General features: G+C 37.4%; 1 protein-coding gene across 1 annotated transcript in view; it reads left to right on the top strand.

The window, feature by feature from the left end:
• Positions 1–21,997, top strand: part of LRPPRC (leucine-rich pentatricopeptide repeat containing) — a 142,795-nt gene extending 120,798 nt beyond the window's left edge. Inside the window, exons 31-38 of the mRNA XM_011978201.1 lie at positions 4,050–4,138; positions 8,284–8,488; positions 10,180–10,319; positions 10,447–10,562; positions 13,072–13,146; positions 15,131–15,215; positions 19,902–20,044; positions 21,103–21,997. Coding sequence (XP_011833591.1) covers positions 4,050–4,138; positions 8,284–8,488; positions 10,180–10,319; positions 10,447–10,562; positions 13,072–13,146; positions 15,131–15,215; positions 19,902–20,044; positions 21,103–21,159 — 910 coding nt within the window. The 3' untranslated portion in view covers positions 21,160–21,997. The remainder of the gene's footprint in view (positions 1–4,049; positions 4,139–8,283; positions 8,489–10,179; positions 10,320–10,446; positions 10,563–13,071; positions 13,147–15,130; positions 15,216–19,901; positions 20,045–21,102) is intronic.
• The last annotated feature ends 229 nt before the right edge of the window (positions 21,998–22,226 follow it).

Genomic DNA, 22,226 nt, shown 5'->3' with positions numbered 1-22,226 from the left:
GGTTGAACTAGTTTACAATCCCACCAACAGTGTAAAAGTGTTCCTATTTCTCCACATCCTCTCCAGCACCTGTTGTTTCCTGATTTTTTAATGATTGCCAAGGTTTATCTTCTTCCCTTCTCTAGATCTTCATGAAGCCTTCTTGAGGTATGATTGACATGTAAAAAGATATATATTTAATGTATCTATCTCAGTGAGTTAGGGGATAAGTGTACACCCTTGGAACCATTTCCCACTTCAAGGTCACAAACATATCCTTCCCCTCCCAGAGTTTCTTCCCACCCTCAATATTATTTATTGGGTTTTGTGTGTGAGAGAACACACTTGTGATCTTTCCTCTTAGCAATTTTCAGTATAAATACAGTATTGTTAGCTGTTGGCACTAAGCTGTATAGAGCTCTAGAACTTAACTTATCTTCCATAACTGAAACTGTACTTTAACCATTATCTCATTTCCCCTCCTCCCAGTCCTTGGCATCCGCCATCATGCTCTGCTTCTTAGTTTGATATACAAGTGAGACTTTTAGCTGTGTTATCTACCAGGGTTATTTGGGAGTTGCCTTCCCCCATGCATCTGTATGCACCCAAGAGAACCCAAGATCCAAAGCCTGAAGTCAGTCTGGGCTTTGGATGCATGTCCTCTCCCTTGAACCAATAAAATGTTATATCTGACTATGTAGAATTGTTTCATGGCTTAAATTGTTGAGTACTTTAAAAAATAATGCTGGACTGAAAATTCAGAAGTGAAAGTTCAAGTTACTAATTATCCAACTATGTTACTTGAGGTATTTCAAGAGATATTTTGTGGATTCAGTTCCTGTTTATTGCCAACTAGGTCCTCTCTTCCCATTCCCATTCTGTGTCAGTGATCAGAGTGAAAAACAATTGTTGCTTTTTTATAGGCAACTTTATTATAATATGGTGGCCAAATGAGCTACTGTAGCAAATGGCAGTACCGCTCTAGTATTATTCTGGCAGTCTTACTCTGGATCCATAGCTATCTGTTGTTACAGTTTTCTATGTAATGTCACTTGGTCAAACTTAAGAGCCATGGTTTTGGTGGAGCATGGTGGCTCAGTGGCTAACGGCTATAATCCCAGCACTTTGGGAGATCAAGGCAGGTGGATCAGTTGAGGTCAGGATTTCGAGACCAGCCTGGCCAACTTGGTGAAACCCTGTCTCTACTAAAAATAGGAACAATTAGTCAGGCGTGGTGGCACATGCCTGTAATCCCAGTTACTCAGGAGGCTGAGGCAGGAAAACGACTTGAACCCAGGAGGCAGAGGTTGCAGTTAGCCAAGATTGTGCCACTGCACTCCAGCCTGAGTGACAGAGGAAAAAAAAAAAAGCCATAGTGTCATTTTTATTTTGCCTTTGTTGTCATCTAATATGTTACAGATATACTTGATGTCTAATAAGATTTCAACTTTATTTACAAAGTCATTTAACCTTCCCAATAAGCCATGAAACCTCAAAAGTAATAGTAACTGCTGCCTTTTAAAAATGTTCAATAAACCAACTTTCTTTCATTTTTTAGTTTCCTCATGGTTCAAAATAATTTATCTGTAGTAAATGCTTTCAAGGGAGGGAAACCACTTATTCAAAGAGCAGTAGGGGATATAAACTCTTGTTTTATATCTCTGCTAACATTAAACCATATTCTTAGGGACTTTAGGAATCATGTAACAACAACCCTACTTTATCTTTTGAGAGTAGAACTTGATTTTCTCTCGTTCCTCTTGGCTTCCTGTATCATTCTGTTCGGAAAAAATGCTATGTCTGTCACTGATGATTTTTATTGAATTGGCCAGTTTTTGTTATCCTAAATAATATAATCACCAACTAATGTCCTTTGTGCATGTTATGTAAGCACAGTCATTGCTTACACGAAAGCTCACTTCTCATGCCTATATTACATGTATTATACCATATTTACTTTAAAATGTTACCTAAAATCCATTAAAACCATAAGGCAACAAAAGTCTTAAATTTGAAATGCTGTCGTTTCAGAGCAATAAATTCTCTGAAATGTCCAATGTGAAAGTTTCCCTATAATACTGTCTTCTTTGGTTAAGATAGTTTAATTTTTGCAGTTGATTGTAAATTGAAAGAGGGGTACTCTTTTTCCCCTATAATTTTTTTCCCTTCATTTTGACAGTTCTAAAAATAAAATGTCTGGAATTCTCTGCTATCCAGTTCAGTAACCACTAGTCCTATGTGACTGCTTAAATTTAAATTAGTTAAAATATAATTAAGATTTCTGTTTCTTCATCAGAGTAGCCATGTGGCTAGTGGCTAACCGTGTTGGACAACACAAGTGAAGAATATTCCCATCATCACAGAAGGTTTGATTTGACAGCTCTGGACTCGATTTTTTCGAGTTTTAATTTTGAAAGATCAAAATTAGGAGTCAAAAGTTAATGTCTTTTATTATATTGTATAAATGATTCCAATGCAAAGATCTCTACCCGCAACTTTTTAAAACTTTTCTCTTTTTGCCACTTTGGAATCTGTTTTGGTTGTAATTGATCAGTTTCTACATATGTAGGATATATTATTATAGAATAGATCTGGGGTTTCTTCTGATATTTATCTCCACTTTCATATTTGTAATGAGCAGGCAACTTGAGACAGGAAGAGATTATTGAAAAAGAACGTTATAGGCTTTGAGGTTTTTCAAAGGTTTGTAGTTCATACTTAGTGTCAGTTAAAAGAGAAGTTTCGTTACCTTGTGGTTTTAATGGATTGTAGGTGAATATTTTTAAGTTAATATGGTATAATACATGTAATAATAGAAGTGAGCTTTTAATAGTGTCTAATTTTTATTTAATCATGCTAAAGATTGAGAAAGTAAATCCTTTGTGTAATTCATAGTCTCATGCATGAGTTGTTGACTTAAGAGCTTTGACAGATGGGACAAAGGAGAAAAGTCAAACTGAGCAATGGGTGCTTTGGTGGGATTAAGAGGATTGGTCAGAGGAATAAGAAAATCCCGTGTCCAGGGACTGTAGGGGGTGGACCTTAGAGGCTGAAAGTGACTGAGAGGATGGGCATGTCATAGTGTCTCTGGAGGATTTTCTTGGGATTGATGAGAATAATTTAGCAGTGACCCCGCTTTCGTTGCAATCTGCCCAGCTTATATGTCCATGCTGTTGTTGGCAGCAAGGTCATCACTGAGCTCGATAAGGCAAATGGCAGCAATTGCTTTGGTTCCTTTTGACCTGTTCAGATTTTCTAATCCAGAGATGAACTCTAGGAGCATTAAGGATGCTGAAATTTCATCGCAGGAGATGCACAAACAGTGTAGCAAACAGAAATCTTCAGCTAGGTTTTGGGGTTTCCTGTTTGCTTTTGTTGTTTCATTTTGCTTTTTTTAATCCTGTAGGTTTTATTGAAAAGTCAAGTGATTTTTTGCTCTTGAGTTTTAAAAGTTGGTGTTTCATTTCAAACTTAAGGCTAGGGCAAGATGGTTGTGTGAAATTTTTAATTTTAAAGTACCAATAGTTTGAGTTCTGTAGTATGTTCGGCTTCAAAAACTGTATGAATCTACATGGCAGAAATTTGAAAATTAATTGACCAAATGATACAGTGTTAGTAATCTGCTTTAGTTTATATTTAAAATGTACGGTGCTGAAAATAAATCTTCATTTTTGTTTCTGGAAGAAGAGTTTTACATTTTATAATTACTGTGAATGTAGAAAAAAAAAGTATCCAGCTTAGGATACGGCAGAACAATGCGGGGCACGCAGTTATTTTAGTCATCTAATATGTCAGCATTCAAGAATCTGAACCGATTGTTTAAAAAAAATCTTGTACTTTGTTTCTTTTGTTGCTCATTTCCAACTTTGTCATCTGTCAGAATGCAAAAAAAAATTATCCTTCTATAACCATTGACAGGATAACACAAAAGCTGTCTCCAGGTCGATATTTTGCAGCAATATTTTTAACATACGAACAGTAGTTTTTATAATTTCACCTTGGTGCTCAACCATTTATTATCGTATCAGAAGCATGTCAGTAATTCCTTTCTAAATGTCTGCTTCTTTTAGCGCGGAGACCCACATCAAGGGCTTCACACTGAACGATGCTGCCAACAGCCTCCTCATCATAACGCAAGTTAGGCGGGATTATTTGAAAGGTATGTCACAATGCTTGACCTTTACGTCACATTAATGCCTCTGCAGATTTTTCTTGTAACGCCCTTCGAATACTTGGATAAAGGAGTCCATTTAGCAAATTACCTGCTTATCAAGAGCCTTTTGTGGTAGCTGAGAGACGTAAATTACTGTACATGCATTTATAATACAGCTTGAATATGAATGTACTTGTCATTTGACCACTTAGTCCAGTTTCCATTCCATTTAACACAAGATGGGTTTTCTTAAGATGAATCACAGCTCTTCAGACATGCAAAATTTGTGTTCCAGAACGAGAGAAAGTACAGGCTTTCAAGTGCGTTAAAATTCACAGCACAAGTCATTTTGCTTTGGAAATTAACATACTTTAGAGCATCTGAAACAATTCCCAGCAGTTGTTTCTTGCATATTGTGTTGGTTGTGTGTGAGATAGCAAATGAGTTAAATTGAGTGTTAAATGTGTGGGATTGTGCACCAAATGATTATAATATTGATTTTTAAAACTTAATCTAATACTTTTTAAATAGTTCATAACACAAACAGCAATAAAATACAGTGTTTGTTTGAAGTTTAGGTTTTCAAATTAATGTTAAGAGAATGACACCTGAAAGATGTGGACATGACTTTGGGGAGGATTGGGGTGGGGGCCATTGGTTTGGTAGAGGCTGTTTAAGAGTTTTCAAGGGGATGAAATTGGATATGGAGGTCTTACGAATGATCTCCCAAGGGGGACTATGATGAATCTCTTAAATTTAGGTAAGTAACTTTCCACTTCAAGATTTACATTTGAATTTGAGTGAATACAGTGATACTGCAGTTTTGCCAATACAACAAAACCCACTTAGGAGATCTCTAAGGAAGGTTGAAAAAGCTCTGGAAGTGTAACCTCATTGTTTCCTCTCTCTGTAATAATGGTGTTATTCCTCATTGCATGTTTTGGTTTTGTTTTGTTTTAGGGTTTTGTTTCGGTTTTTGGTTTTTTGGTTTTTTTGGGTTTCTTTGAGATAGGGTCTCATTCTGTTGCCCAGACTAGAGTACAGTGGTGGGATGGCTCACTGCAACCTCCGCCTCCTGGGTTCAAGCGATTCTCCCACCTCAGCCTCCTGAGTAGCTGGGATTACAGGCGCCTGCCACCATGCCCAACTAATTTTTGTATTTTCAGTAGAGACAGGGTTTCACCATGTTGGCCAGGCTGGTCTTGAACTCCTGACCTCAAATGATTCTCCTGCCTTGGCCTCCCAAAGTGCTGGGATTACAGGCATGAGCCACTGTGCCCGTCCTGCATGTTTATCACATAATTTCACATCCTTGAGAGGAAGTTGTTGTTTAATTGTGCAACTTTAATGTTGCTTATAATACCTAAATGTACTGGTCTTTAGCTGTCTTCCTAATTGATTAGTACTGAATATGTAAGTGAATAGAAAACACTTTTTGTGCCCAGACTTTTGTGGCTAGGCGCAGTGGCTCACACCTGTAATCCCAGCATTTTGGGAGGCCGTGGCAGGAGGATTGCTTGAGTCCAGGAGTTCAAGACCAGCCTGGGCAATGTAGCGAGACCTGGTCTCTACAAAAAATTTTTAAATAGCCAGGCATGGTGGCATGCGCCTGTAGTTCCAGCTACTTAGGAGGCAGAGGTGGGAGAATCGTTTAAGCCCAGGAGGTTGAGGCTGCCATGACCCATGATGGTGCCACTGCACTCAGCCTGGGCAAGAGCGAAATCCTTCCCCTGGCCCCCCAAAAAATGACTTTATGTCCTGTTAGTATTTTATGTAATAAAATGATAAACAATTTTAAAACAATGAAAAGTTAAACTTGCTCGCCATATAAATAAGCTCATTGTCTTAAATAGCTTTTGTTTCTGTAGACATGGAGATAAGAACAAAACACTTTTCTGATTTCAGAGATTCATTTTTCAGCTGAATCTGACCCAAATTTCTTCAGCTTGATTGGTACCCTTTATTTTTATGTTAGGTGCCCTGTGTAAGCTACAGGAAAGGACATGGTATCATTTATCATCTACTCTTCTGAGCTGTTCAGCTCAACTGGAGGTTGCCTGAGAGCAGGAGCCTTGAACCCACTGTTGCGGCACTACCTTTTCCACCCCCACCCCACCCCCCTTCCTGAGCATATCACCACAAACCTGTTGTTGGAGTAAAATGATCATCAGTGAGGACAGGAGTGGTGTTTGCACTTATTTTGCTCCATGGCTGATGAGAGCTCTTAATTTTTAAAAGTCCCCTTCTGTTCTTCTGCCTTTCTCTGTTTTAGGTTTCTTTTTCTCAACCCCATCTAAAATAGGAAGAAAAAATAAAGCTGATTAAATTTTACTGTTGGTGAATATTAATAGCTGATACGTGGCACTTGTACAGTGTAATCAGTATCACTAGTGAGTAATTGTGTAAATGTTGGAATTAGGTGACAGTGGGAAAGGACCTGGGGTGAGGGATGTGGATGGGTATCATTTTTGGTGTCCCTGAAGTCATTAACTGTACAGAAGGCAAGCCTTATATGAGAGTAGGATTTAGGTCACAAGGTCCTGTGCTATCTTTGGACAGACATGAAATGGTCTGTTCTCCCCACCCTTCTGCTCTCTCGTGCACACACGCACTCGTAGATGGAAGCTCTGGGATCGTTGGAATCTTCGAGTCTTGTTTAAAAATATGACCTTACCTTGGGCAAACTAATCTCTGTGCCCAGGTGTCTCATCTGTAAAATTGGTACTTGTCTCGGAAGGGTAGTTGTGAGAGTAGCTGTTTAAACTGCTGTGCCTGGTATGTAGTAAATGCTCAATAAGTTTGAGTTACTGTCGTCACCATCATTAATCTTATTTTTGTTATTACCGTTTTAACGTACTGTGGGAAGATCCTCCCTAGCTGACAATATTCTTGGTTAATAAGACTATTATAATTATCTGTGTATGACCACCCAGTAACAAAATTTTATCAAGCCTATTATAAACTATATTTTTAAAATAGTATAAAAACATTTTTTGTTTCCTATATGTGCATGTGTATTTTTAAATTTTTATTGACTATGCTTTTTAAACTTTCTTTTTTCCCATTTTAGAATGAGTGGTTTAGATTGTATATTGCAAATAATTATAAATTGTTTATTCATTAATGAACACTAAATTCATCATGTCTTTCCACTGTATTTTTAGTAGACTTTAATTAATACCCTTTCCCCATTTTTCTGTAAAGCTAAGCTGTTCTTATTTGGAGAGTCTTAGTTTTGTCTAAGTTACATTGCTTTAGTTGCTGTAAAGCTATAAGTTTTCTTTGATAATGGTAGGGGTAATTGTTATGCTGTTCCTCAGTCTACCACTTTATTTCATATCATGATTTTGCTACAGTTTTATGAGTCAGTTAGCTAGAAGGCTATTCCATAGTTATTTACAATCAAGTACTTGAAAGTGTAATACTTCAAAAAAACATATAAACAAAACTCCATTGCTTATACAGATGCTGCTCAACTTACCGATGGGGCTAAGTCCGGATAAACTCATCTTAAGTTGACAATGCATTAACTACCCCATAAACCCATCGTAAGTCAGGGACTATCTGTATTCATGGTAATCAATAGGCTGCTTTTTTTTTAAATTTAGTGCAAGAAAATAATCACAGGGCATCTAATCATAAAATAAATTTGTTGGTGTGAAAGTTGAATGTTTCAGTTTGGAACATTGATCCTAGAGGGAGATACTGTTTTTGAGAAAGAATTGTTGGGATATTGAGTTTCGATGATCATTTAATCTTTGAGTTAATAAAATCTGGACAAGTATGAACATGGATAGAAGTCACACATTTTTGGAAACTCTAATTTTTAGAAACTCTTATTTATATTCATTTGAACTTATCAACTTTAGTCACTAAATGTTATCCCTAAATGGAACTCATATTGTCGGTAACATTTGTATTTTCTCTGTGCCTGAAAGAAGAAATTTCTCAGGCCTCAAATATCTTATGTAGTCAAGTACATAATTTTGGGGGGTATCTCATGAAGTATTAATATTTTCTGTAATCTAAATTATTCATAGCTTTTTGTATATGGCCATTTGGTGCTCATATTTAAAAGCTGGTTTTCAAAATGCATTAAAGTCAGCACAGGTCATATAAGAAAAGCCGTGTCTCCTGCTCTTGTATTTTAGAGGCTCTAACAACGCTGAAAACAGCATTGGATCAGCAGCAGACCCCTTCGGGGATAGCAGTGACCCGCCTCATCCAGGCATTGGCCATGAAGGGTGATGTTGAAAACATAGAAGTAGTTCAGAAGATGGTAAATGGACTCGAAGACTCCATTGGACTTTCAAAAATGGTTTTCATCAATAACACTGCTTTGGCACAAATAAAGAAGTGAGTATTTGCAAGCCTTCTTTTCCTTCATTGGCCACTAGAATGGGCATTACCTGAGATACCACCTTTTAAAAACTTTTAGACATGTGGAAACCATATCAACTGCAGAGGAAATGTTGATGTTGGTTGCTGATTAGGGAGTAATTATATGTTGAAAAATATGTTTTTTCTTTACCTTAAATCTTAGAATAAACAGCATTTACCAAATTCATAAATCTTGCTCCACAGTTGATAACCTTTCTCATTCCTGTGTATATATGTCAGACCTCTTGTCGAAACACTTTGTTCAGAAATGAAAAATGACCTCATTTGTTTGTCAGTAATATTTGACAGGAACACTAGTAGAATATTGTGAAGGAGAGGGCCCTGCAAGCTTGTTAAAAATGTGCATTTCTGTATTCATATTCCTTACCCACCCTGTGAACACAACCCCCCCCCAACAAAAAGGGAGGTATTTAGAGCTGATTTTCTTACCACTGTCTCTAAATTCCTTTTGAAAATTACCCCTATAGAAGTAAATAAGGACTTGATTTTTAATAAGCCCCCTAGCAAAGTACTTTATGGAATTTGATACTCTTAATATGTTTTTAGAAAAAATGTTCTTTAGTAATCTTGCATACATTTAATGGGACATGATATTAAAATGTAATGTTTGTTTTTGTAGGGTTTTTTTTGTTTGTTCTTTCTTCGAGCAGAGAAACAGTTGTGTTTTGTTTTGACCTTTTCAAACTATTTCCCCAAATACAACTTTCCTTTAATAAGAAAATGTGAGTGTTTTAAATCAGAAGATTGAGGAGATTACTCATCTAAGAACTGGGTGAATTTTAAAGTTTTACCATATAAACACAGTTTTATATGATTTGGAGAACATATTCACTATTAAGTAATTCTTTAAAACTTATAAGAAAAATATATTGTAACAGAGTATTCATTTTTAGAGAATTCTTATGTTTAATATAATTTCAACACAATATTGACTGATTGGATTTAGTATGCCATAACAGTAAGGTTTCCATTATAGATTACCTTAACCAAAAAGATAGAGATAATTTTTACCGTAACTTGCTAAATAAGACCATGTAACTGATTTTTTTTCAAAGTGTGAAGATACTTTTTCCTGAGGTTTTTAGTATAAATTGAGTATTTTCCAAATGTATCATACCTGACAAAAAGAAATTGAGGCGACTGTAAGTTAGAGACATGCATATATGCCTTTTGAAACATCAGTATCTTTAAGAACCTTGGGATGTTAAATATGATTTTTATGCAGTAGTGACCAGTTGTGGATCATAAAGCCAAAATTATAGCATTTATACAAGTTTTTATTTTATATCCAAAGAGGGGCAAAAATATTTAAGATACAGAATTTTTTAAGTTATCTTCATTAATTCTCCTGTATATAGTTGTTTGATCTTGTCTGTAGAGCATTGTTAAAACAAGCAACTATTTCAACTGCTGTGAAATAAGATAAGCAACCACAGTAGCATGAACCAGCTAGTGATTGTTTTTGCTACTTAAATGTGATTGGGTTTCAGTTGCAGTGTTTTTATTTGATTACTTGTGAATGTATTTCATTTTTTTCCTAAAGTATTAGCATGAGTGGATATAAAAGTAAGTTCTTATACTAAACTGTCTGCAATATTAATATAAAAGCAAATTTTAAAATAATTTATTTTGCTTTTTTCTAACAGCAATAACATAGATGTCGCAATAGAAAACATTGAAAATATGCTTACTTCAGAGAATCCAGTCATTGAACGCCAATACTTCGGCTTGGCATACTTATTCAGAAAAGTAATAGAGGAGCAGTTGGAACCAGCAGTTGAAAAGAGTAAGTTAGTTGTTTATGCTAAAGAACACAAAAGCACATTTTCTCTCTAGTGAGACTAGACCAAATTTCTTTGGTAGGTGAGTTATACCACTGTTCTAATGATTTTTCTTACCTGTCATTTTTCCAGTAAGCATCATGGCAGAGAGATTGGCCAATCAGTTTGCAATTTATAAACCTGTCACTGATTTTTTCCTTCAACTTGTGGACGCAGGCAAGGTGGACGATGCCAGAGCTCTCCTACAGGTAATGACCCTCCACTCATGGAGCAGTGGGGCTCGAGGCTTGCAAGAAGTAAACTGAGAAATTCCTAGACATAGGTGTGTGGTGGAATACTGGAAATTCAGTGTGGTGCGCAGCTAGCCTGTTTAAATTCAGTGTGAATCAAGGTTGCAGGACAAGGACTGGATGGTAGGTTTTAGGTTAGTTGTTTTTAAAGATCCCAGATCAAACCAGAAATGTTCTTAGAATTAAGGTTGGAAGGGAGTGGGGTGGGGAGTAGGTAGGGGCAATGAGTTTTGCTGAAATAATTAAAGGCAAATGTTTCTGTGCAGATAGGTAATGCAAAACAACAATTTCTTTGATTTTCTACTTTAATTTCTCAAATGCTCTAGATACTGTGCATCACCATGGCAACACAGTTTGCAAACAAAAAGTAGGAAATGTTTGCTTTTCAAGTACAGCTTCTCACTTGAATACTCAAACATTCTCGGTGCCTTATTCAAGGTTTATTAAGAGTTGAATATGTTTTCTATTCACTTGTGTGTCACAGACACATTAAATGACAAATGCAGGTCTCTGTGGCCCGCACTCTCAGTTAAATTAGCAATCTTCAGCGAAGGAGACAACTGCATTCATGCCATTTTAACAGCACTAAATATAAAGCTACGCCAAGTGCCGACAGAACGGTGGGTGATCGGAGCTGCCACTGGCAATGTACACAAACAGGCACCGCCGGGGAGCCCCTTCCCAGCAGGTGGCAGTCAAACAGTCACCGTGATCCCGCCAGCGGCTGTGTTTGTGTAGACTCCCTGTGTCAAATTGAGGCCTGGGACCAATTTCTGATCGTAAATAGTATTATATTCCCTTACATTTTTACCAGCTGCGGAAGATGTTAAGTAGTAGATAGGGAAGGTAAAACTGTACCCATGTGCTTGACCTCCAGTTTTGATCCTTAAAGTTCATCTAGTTTGACAGTAGAATCCAAGCCATTTTTAAAAGGAATTCTTGAAAAACTGGGTCTCTGTTAATAGTTTTATAAAGGATGAATTAGCACTGCTTCTCAGACTCTTACTTTTGTTGCTGGAGAAGAGAAATTCCAGTTCACTGGGAATTTTCTTGCTTTGTTTGGCTTGTTTACTTTTTTTTCCCTTTGATTTTTTTTTTTTTTTTTTTTTTTAATTTTAAGGAAAAGGCAGTTTATGATAGGGATTTCAGGACTTTTAAAATTGTTTTATTTTGCTATCTTCCGTGGTTTAAAAAAAAAAATACTCATGCTTTATCTTCATACGTACATATCTAAGTACCTACTAGGGGTGTAATAAGCATATACATATCTAATTTTACACATGATGGTATGCAATCAGTTTTAACACATCCTTTTGATAGTTCTTTAGAAAGTGGCACTTGGTACTTCATCTACCAGCTTGTTCTCTGCCATAATCAAGGTTTTTCTTGAAGAGCACGATTGACAGCTGCCTAGGTGGGAGGCAGCAGGGATGGTACCTACTCCCTCAGAAAGAACTGCGTTATGTGCAGTGACCTCACCGAAGGGCTCTTGGTGGTAGCTGAGTGTTGATGCCACAGCAGAGTCTTTTCATTTACCATCTCATCACTAGACTGGGGTTTCAGATGATAAACCCTTCACCCATCCTTTACCTGCTTGTCAAACAGTAAGAGATTATTCTTGCCGTAGCGAAGAATACTTTATTCACAGATGTCAAAAACATCAGTGCATAATGTAAATGTTCTGTGTGTCCCTAAAAAGTTCTTTTTATACCATTAGTTTTAGTATTGACAGTGTTTTAAAGCTTTGAAAGAGCAGTGTTCTTTTAGAAACTTAAAAGAATGACATCTGTGATGAGTGTAAACTAAAATATTGTCTTAGCCATATTTGATTTTACTATAGCATCTAAGATTGGATAGACACTTGATTTATCTGGTCTGTCATATAAACTTTTTTTTGAGTTTAACTTTGGTCTCTTTCTCAAGCGCTGGCTGTCTGTTGCAATGAAAGCCTTTTATAAAATAGAGAGATTGAAATCAGTCCTTTTGTATGCATAAGTGTAGGTAATTATACTTTAAAGAGAACTTGCTTTGTACATTTTAATTTTTATAAAGAAACGAGCAGTTATCTCCCTGACACCTTATTAAATGTATAATTAACCTTATGATCCCTAGCTCACTTGTGAATGCTTGGCAGTATAATTGGAGAGGAATAGTGTTTCTTTTTTTCCTCTTTCTTTGCAGTCCTAAACCTTATTCTGTGGTTGTTGAAGCATTAGTTTAATTTTTCCCTTTTCTTTTTAAACAAACTTTATACTTGCAATGCCAAGGACAGCATTTAGTAAAGCTTGGCATAGCTTACACTTGTTTTCTTTTTTCTTGCCTTAAAAAATAATAGTCGACTATTAGGCCTTCCTATTGGTAATAATACACTACTGTATTATTGTGAACTTTCTTAATTGGAAATATTCAGTTTGATCCGCTTGTTTATCAGAAACCTTCACTTACTGAATAATGTTTTAATTTTTAGAGATGTGGTGCAATTGCTGAACAAACCTCGATTTTGTTGGTGTTCTTCCTTAGGAATTCTGGGAAACGAGGAAAGGTACTCTGCTTTACTTGCTAACAAATCAACGATACTGCACGTGCCTTGCTCAGAAGTATTGAATTTAACGTAAAAGCCTATTGGTTCAGGACCTTATTTGAGAATACTGTAGAGATTCAAGACTTTTCTTGTCTTTACTTACTTACTTTTAGAGGATGTTGATAGAGTCAGTTTTGTCATCTTTTAGCTGTAACTAGAAATGTAAAACAAGTTCATGCAGGAATTTTCCACTTACATAGTTATGCATTGAGATCTCCAAGAAAAGGCCCTTAAAAACGCAAGATTAGGCCAGGCATGGTGGCTCACACCTGTAATCCCAGCACTTTGGGAGGCCGAGGTGGGTGGATCACTTGAGGTCAGGAGTTTGAGACCAGCCTGGCGAAACCTTGTCTTTACTTTAAAAAAAAAAAAAAAAGGAAGATTAAAATTACATTGCTTAGGTCACCTTGGGACAGTTAACAATGCAGAAGCACTGCCAAAAGAAATGTATACTCCAGAGTGTCTCCCAGCACGTGGCTACTTTTGAGCATTTATCAGGTGTAAACCATCAGGTAAATGAGCCACTTGGCTTTCAAATTGATATGGAGCCACAAATATTCTAATTTGTACAGTTACTTTTTTTTTTTTTACACTGTATAAGGAAGGGGTGGGTGAGTGTGTAACAGAACCAAGTCCTTTTGAAAAATTTATTATTGTAAAAAGTTTCTGTGGGTACATAGTAGGTATATTAAATTCTATTGATGTTTAACAGTAAGTATAAAATTAAATTTCTCTTAGATCTCATTTTACCTCTTGTACACCAGAAACTACATTCTTAGTTTATTTGGGTTCTTTATGAAGTTTCAAACCACATGCCGACTGTGATGCTTGTTTTATTTGAAACATTTAGGCTGTGTCCATTTTGGGAGATCTACGTTTTCCTTAATTTCTACACACTTCCCCTAAATATACCTACACTTTTTAAAAATTTGCTTCATTGCATCTATGACTCATGTATTTATTTACTATAAACAACTTTTAGAAAGTATTTAATTGCCCTTTCTTTCCTGTCAGAGGCTACGTTTTTATATTTGTGATTAAAAAGTACAAGGAATCTGAAAAGCACTTGTCAGTCCACATTTGGGATTGTGCCAAGTCCCTGTTCCCTTGTCCAGGAGATGGGACGGGAAATGCACAGCAACGTATCTGCTTAGAACATTCCACCCAGGAGAGTTTAAAATAGAAGAAGCCCTGGGAGGATGCAGGTCCAGGTGTGGACTGAATAAACATGCTATAAAAAGGAGTTAGGATTTTTAAGATGCCTGTTAACAGTGTTCCATTGTTTGACAGTAAAATAGTTAAGCCAGATTTTGCTCCTCTTGGTGAGATAGGAAGAAGGCATAAATGTTTATATGTCCATCATGGATTTATCCGGTGATGTTGGAGTAGGGTGGGAAATACTCAGCAGATATTCATTAGGGCATAGCAGTTCTGTATTCACTTGCTACAGGAAATAAAATCATAGCTGAGTCTGCTTATTCCCTGGAAGAAATAAGTAAAAATTTCAGTGAGATCCTGGAAATACTCTTTTTTGTATGTCAAGTGGGTAAAACTTCAGAATGTTTTAACTGAATTCTTTACAATTTCATCAACCAGTTGTGGCACCTAAAGATAGGGTTATCTCTCTACCCTTGGGAATCTTATAACTTCTTGGTATGGTATGGTCACCACTTGACAAAAGAAGCAATGTTTTTCATATTCTAGGAAAATATTTGTAGAAATGTAAGTGGAATTGCATTAACTGTGAAAAATGCTGGTTTGTTTTAGCTGTAGATTATTGAGTCAATATCAAATGCTAATATACAAGGGACAATAGTCCATTAAATTGAATAGGCAGTTCTGTTATAATTATTGTGAAAAATTTTAATATAGGGTTGATTTGTCAGTGTTCTATTTCACTGTTAATTTGAGGTTTTGGTAATATTACCTTTATTTAATTTCCTAGGCATCAACTCTGAAATCTCTGTTAGAATTGATTCCTGAATTAAACGAAAAGGAAGAAGCATATAGTTCCCTCATGAAAAGCTATGGTAATATAAGTTTAATTTGACTATATTATTAGATTATTTAAATGGCTTTATTAAGTGACTATATTATGTAAATGACTTGTAGTATAGTCAACTAAGTCAGTCTTCAGCTCAAAGGCAGTAATCCTAAATATCAGATAATTATGATATAAATAACTCAGTGCTGGAATATGTTTTTAAACCATATATTAAGAAAAATATGAAATTATGCATATAACTTTAAAAAGTATTACTGAACATCTTCCGAGCAGTCCAGGTATATTGAGTAGAATCCCAGTCTCCTGGGAAGACCTAGAAATCCTCTTGGACTTATATATGAGAAACTAGTTCAGTCTCCCCAAGGGCCTGCCACCTGAAACAAGCAGAAATTTGAGACTCACTTAACCGGCCTTCTTGCTCCTTCAGTACCCTCTCTGCTTGCCTGCTACTCCTTTGAAATGATAGACCCTTGATTAAAAAGTAGCCCAAGGTTTTTACGTCCCAGTTCAAATTCTGGTCTTTTAACCAGTTTGTTCCCTGATTGCCAGACAATCACATATGAAAGGAAACTAGTCTAAAGTTTCCTCAGTCATCAAAATAAATGTTAGCGTTTCTCAATCATGATCGCCTCTCCATCTGTTGCCCACTGATTTGCTCACTGGAGGCATGGGGTAAATAATTGCTTCATTGATTTTATCTATGGGAGGACAACAGACTCAGGAGTCAGAATTAGTAAGTCAGTTCTCTTTTTCTATACTTCTGAGGAGAACATTCTGTATTTCAAAATAGAGATATAGTCATAAAATTTCTCAAATTTCCAGTAACTAACCACAGGCATACCTGGAAGATATGGTTCCAGACCACCACATTAAAGCAAAAATATAATGAACAAAGTGAGTTACATGAATTTTTTGGTTTCCCAGTGCATATAAAAGTTACATTTACACGATAGTGTAGTGTATTAAGTGTGCAATAGCGTTATGTTTTTTAAAAATACATACCTTAATTTAAAATACTTTATTGCTAAAAATAGTTAACAATCATCTGAGCCTTCAGTGAGTCGTAATCTTGCTGGTAGAAGGTCTTGCCTTAATGCTGATGGCTGAAGGTTGAGGTGTCTTAAAATAAGACAACAATAAAGTTCGCCACATCAACTGACTTTTCCTTTCATGAAAGATTTCTCTGTACTATGCGATGTTGTTTGTTAACATTTATCTGCAGTTGAACATCTTTTCAAAATTGCAGTCAGTCTTCTCAAACCATACAATTGCTTTATTAACTAAATGTATGCGATACTCTAAATCCTTTGTTGTCATCTAAACAGTGTTCACGGCATCTTCACCAAGAGTAGATTCCTTCTCAAGAAACCACTTTCTTTGCTCATCCGTAGGAAACAGCTTCTCATCATGTTAAGTTTGATCATGAAATTGCAGCAGTTCAGTCACATCTTCAGGCTCCACTTCTCCTTCTAGTTGTCTTGCTATTTCCACCACATCTGCAGTGATTTCCTCCACAGAGATCTTGAGACCCTCGAAGGGGTTCATCCACGAGGGTTGGAGTCAGCTTCTCCCAAACTCCTGTTAACAAATGTTCTTAATGGCATCTAGAATGGTGAACCTTTCCCAGAGGGTTTTCAGTTTACTTTGCCCAGATCCATCAGAAGAATCATTGTCTGTGTCAGCTATAGCCTTATGAAACATGTTTGTTTTTGTTTTAAATTTATTTTTAAAACATGGAATGCTTTACACATTTGCATGCCATCTTTGTGCGGGGGCCATGCTAATCTTCTCTGTATCATTCCAATTTTAGTGCATGTGTTGCCGAAGTGAGCCCAAAATGTATAAGACTTGAAAGTCTAGATTACTCCTTGATCTATGGGCTGCAGAATGGATGTTGTATGAGGGCACCTGAGAACATTAATCTCCCTGTATATCTACTTCAGAGCTCTTGGGTGCCACCAGGTGCATTATCACTGAGCAGTAATATTTTGAAAGGAATCTTTTTTTTCCTGAGCAGTAGGTCTCTACAGCAGGCTTTAAATACTCAGTAAACCATGTATAAACATCAGTGCTGTCCTCCAGGCTTTGTTGTTCCATTTATAGAACACAGACAGAATAAATTTAGCATAATTCTTAAGGGCCCTAGGATTTGGGAATGGTAAGTGAGCACTGGCTTCAACTTAAAGTCACCAGCTGCATTAGCCATTGAAAATAGAGTCAACCTGTCCTTTGAAGCCAAGCATTGGCTTTTCCTCTCTAGCTATGAAAGTCTTAGATGACATCTTCTAATATAAGACTGTTTTATCTACATTGTGTATCTGTCATTCGGTGTAGCCGCCTTCATCAGTGGTCTTAGCTAGATTTTTTGGATAACCTGCTGTAGCTTCTGCATCAGCATTTGCTGCTTCACCTTGGACTTTTATGTCATAGAGATGGCTTCTCTCCTTAAACCTCAAGAACCAGCCTCTGCTAGCTTCAGACTTTCCTTTTATAACTTCTTCACCTCTCTCAGCCTTCATAGAATTGAAGAGTGTTAGGGCCTTGCACTGGATTAGGCTTTGGTTTTTAAGGGAATGTTGAGGCTGGTTTGATCTTATATCCAGACCAATAAAACTTTCTCCATTTCAGCAGTAAGGCTGTGTCAGTTTCTTATCATTTGTGTGTTCAGTGGAGTAGCACTTTTAATTTCCTTCAAGGACTTTTCCTTTGCATTCACAACTGGCTGTTCCACGCAAGAAGCCTCGCTTTCAGCCTATCTCAGCTTTTGACATGCCTTCCTCAGTAAGCTAAGCTTAATCATTTCTCACTTGATTTAAAATGAGAGATGTGTGACTCTTCCTTTCACTTGAACACTTAGAGGCTATTATAGTTTTTAATTGGCCTAATTTCAATATTGTTGTGTCTCAGAGAATAGGGAGGCCTGAGGAGAGGAAGACGGCAGAACTGCTAGTCAACATCGCAGTCAGAACACATTTCTCACGTTTGCCGCCTTCGTGTGCATGGTTCATAGCACCCCCCAAACAATTACAGTAGCAACATCAAAGATCACTGGTCACAGATCACCATAACAGATATAACAATAATAAGTTTGAAATATTCCAAGAATTACCAGAGTGTGACACGGAGACACAAAGCAAGCACGTACTGTTGGAAAAATGGCATGAATAGACTTGCTCAAGGCAGAGTTACCACAAACCTTCAATTTGTAAATAACGCAACATCTGTAAAGTGCATTAAAGCCAAGGTATGCCTGTAATGTAAAATCGTGTCAAATGCCTAAAACTATATGTGTTACTACTAAATTAGGTAATCCATCTTGGGAGGAAGGTAGAAAAATCAGGAAGTAAAGAAAGGCAAGTTGCTGGAATTTTCAGAGCAGCTTCCTAGAAGATAGAGCTTGAGCCCTTGATAGTAGTAGGGAAAGGGTTCAGCTCCTTAGGGAGGGGAATAAAGGATTTACACAAGAAGTTGACTTCATGGAAACAGCAAAGATGTGTTCCAACTCCTCTAAGAGCTGATGAGTCATTCACCCTCATTCCACTCTGGGAGACTGTGATTGCTGAACTTCTCATATCCACGTTAGGGGGATCCCCTGGTGCTGCTGGAGTTGCGATTGACAATATCAGAGTCAGCGTAGGGCAAGGGTTTATTTGGTGGTTAGATGCTAACAATCTAATGCAAAATTAAAGAGTTGAATTACCAGCAGTAATTGTTAGCAGAGACCTTACGATCTCGATGGTAAACTAAAAAATTTCCACAAGTCAGCCACAAGTAGACAGCCAGCCAAATTTGGCTCCTAAGTTATTTTATCATTCACTTAAGTGAAACTAGTGTAACTTGTTAATGTCTTCTTATAGGTTTTTATTTTTTTTTTTTGAGACGGAGTCTTGCTCTGTCACCCAGGCTGGAGTGCAGTGGCACGATCTCGGCTCACTGCAAGCTCCACCTCCCAGGTTCACGCCATTCTCCTGCCTCAGCCTCCCGAGTAACTGGGACTACAGGTGCCCGCCACCATGCCCAGCTAATTTTTTGTATTTTTAGTAGAGACGGGGTTTCACCGTGTTAACCAGGATGGTCTTGATCTCCTGACCTCGTGATCTGCCCACCTTGGCCTCCCAAAGTGCTGGGATTACAGGCGTGAGCCACCGCGCCCGGCCTGTAGGTTTTTTTTGTGTGTATCACTGTAGCTAACTATATTCTCCATATTTATTTCACAATAGAAAAATGAAAAACTTTTTTGGTGTTGAGCTGATGATCTTGATGTAGATTTCTCCATAATTGACATGTCCCTCTCCACAACAGTTCCTGGATTATCTTGATTTCAAAGTGGTTTTAAGCCAAAGGGGATTGAATGGTAGGTGTGTGTATTATTTTATAACTGAGGACTTCAGTTTGTGGTCACTTGAACTATCATAGGTCTTCAAAATAATAACCTAAGTGAATGGTACCATTAATATTATTCTAAAGGCCTTTAAATGTAGCCATATTTGTCATTTTCTTCTCCTTCAAAGTGAGTGATGCTGAATGAGAGATGTAGAGAAGTAGTGAGGGAGATGGTAGATTCTGAGCATGGCTTCTTACTGAAGGTAGTTAAGTGTTCATTTGCCATGGGATGAAGGGATCCAGCCATCCCTGAGTGGCTACGTGTTTTGGTGAAAAGAGTAAGATAGGTTGTCTTTATCTCTGATTAATATAGTTTTTTCTTTGTCAGCCTCAGAGAAAGATGTCACATCTGCTAAAGCACTGTATGAACATTTGACTGCAAAGAATACAAAATTGGATGATCTGTTTCTCAAGCGTTACGCAGTTTTGCTGAAGAATGCTGGAGAGTCTGTCCCTTTCACTGAACCCCCTGTGAGTATTTCTTAATTAAAGGGAAAAAATACCTCTACAGATTTATGTACGCTTCATAACAATGTATAAGAAAATAAGTTGAAGACTTAATTACATGAGGATTAGATCTCTGTGAAGAACCCTCAGGGGATGGCTGGAGGGACTGAGCAGCGTGCCTTGGCTGCAGCAGTGGGAGAACATAGCTCTCTAGGGCCACAGTTTAAAATACAAGGTCTGTCTCAGACCTTCAGCTATAGGCATGGATTTACCAAATGTCCTTGGGGCAGTTCTATCATTTCAACTTGAAATAGGATTTAATGGCCTGTAGTTCAACAGCCAAGCATATTATGTCACTGGTAATTACTTGTTCATTTACATAAGTTGGTTTTTATTTCTTCATGTAGGAAAGTTTTTTTTTTGGAAACGGAGTCTTGCTCTGTCGCGCAGGCTGGAGTGCAATGGCGCGGTCTCGGCTCACTGCAAGCTCCACCTCCCGGGTTCAAGCGATTCTCCTGCCTCAGCCTCCCGAGTAGCTAGGATTACAGGGGCCCGCCACCATGCCTGGCAAATTTTTATATTTTTAGTAGATATGGGGTTTCACCATGTTGACCATGCTGGTCTTGAACTGCTGACCTTGTGATCCACCCACCTTGGCCTCCCAAAGTGCTGGGATTACAGGCGTGAGCCACTGCACCCGGCCTGTTTTCTTTAATAAGAGAAATCACATATGCACAATTCCTTTTTGTTGCATCATTGAACTGAAAGTCACTATACCATGTTTATTTCGAACACCTCAGCCTTCCATACCCAGGTGTAAATACCTCCATATGTGCACGTACACACATGCTTGCACATACACACGTACCCTAACTCCTGCTAACTTTGACTCTGAACCCAAGGCCCTTGAACTTGTGATTTAATGAAACAAGAAGGTGTGCTGAAGCTTGAGGGGTAGCATTTCCATGGGCCTGGCCGTCTTAGCTACCAGTTGGTAGTGTTTATGATTTTTTTAAGTTTTGTACCATCACCTCTTGCTGGTAGCTTTATCTCTAACTTCCCTCTTTTTTTCTCCTTAACAGGAAAGCTTTGAATTTTATGTACAGCAGGTAAAAGAATTGAGGGAAAATTCTTCCTGAAAAAGCAGGCGATACTTTGTTTTGTATATATTTGTGATTCTGTGTCTACATGTTATTTTGAAGTGTATTGAAGGGAAAAATAAATGAAAATTTTCTTTATGTGTGACACATGTTCAAAATCTTATTGACCATAACTGTGCGCTTGGTTATTGGACATTTTTGGAGGTTTTTTCCTCTGGCATAAATTGATAGCATTTTCCTCAGTGCTGCTGCTGTGGGAAGCCATACTTTTTCAAGATTCTTCCCCTAATTGGCTCTTTGGTTTCCCTGCTCTGTTTATTTCATTAAAATGTTATTCCTTTATTTAAGACTCACTTATTAGTCTGCTGTTTCTCTGAAAAATTTTAGAGCTAAGTATAGTGATCGTGAACTTTCTATTGCATAATATTCTGCAATATAACAATTCCTTACGTGTGTGAAGTCCTGCATAACTTTCAAATTTCATTAAATGTTGGCACTAGGAGTCATCAGATCTAGCCTTCGTCATTTTCCAGTGAGAAGCAGAGACCCAAAGGGCCTGTCACTTGTGCTTGTTCAGGGGGCTGTCTGTCATGCCTGGAGGCTCTTCGGCATACTTCCCCCTCTTTCCCTTCTGCCACCGTGGCTTCCAAGCACCTCTGTTCATAGAACGTCTCTGAAATTAAGTCTTGGTCATGACTTATCCCAAAGTAGAGCGATGTGTTTCCTCTCATTTTAGTTTCAGGACTTTGTCAGCACAAGCTCTGCCCTAGGCTTGTTACTTTATACTCATATCCTGAAAAGATGTGGCTTCATCTATGAAGGGGCAAAATACTGGTTTGTGTTTAATTTTTTGAAATAAAAGTTATCCCTGTATTGACTCTCATGCCTGTTAGTATCTACACTGTAAATAGTGACTTCAAAAAAAATTCTAAGATAGGTAGTCAAGAGAGTTTGCCATTATAAAACATGTCTTAATATGGAATATCGACCTAACTGGAGATGAGGTAATTAATTACCAAAATGTTGAAAATGTTTTGAGAACTCTTCCGATTTTGGGGTATTCCTTGTTCATTTGAATTTGGTGAGTCCCTGCTGTTCAGTTTCAA

Source organism: Mandrillus leucophaeus, unplaced genomic scaffold (genome assembly GCF_000951045.1).
Source record: "Mandrillus leucophaeus isolate KB7577 unplaced genomic scaffold, Mleu.le_1.0 Scaffold190, whole genome shotgun sequence".
Taxonomy (NCBI): domain Eukaryota; kingdom Metazoa; phylum Chordata; class Mammalia; order Primates; family Cercopithecidae; genus Mandrillus; species Mandrillus leucophaeus.
The sequence above is the reverse complement of the archived record's forward strand: the minus strand, read 5'-3'. Positions and strand labels throughout refer to the sequence as shown.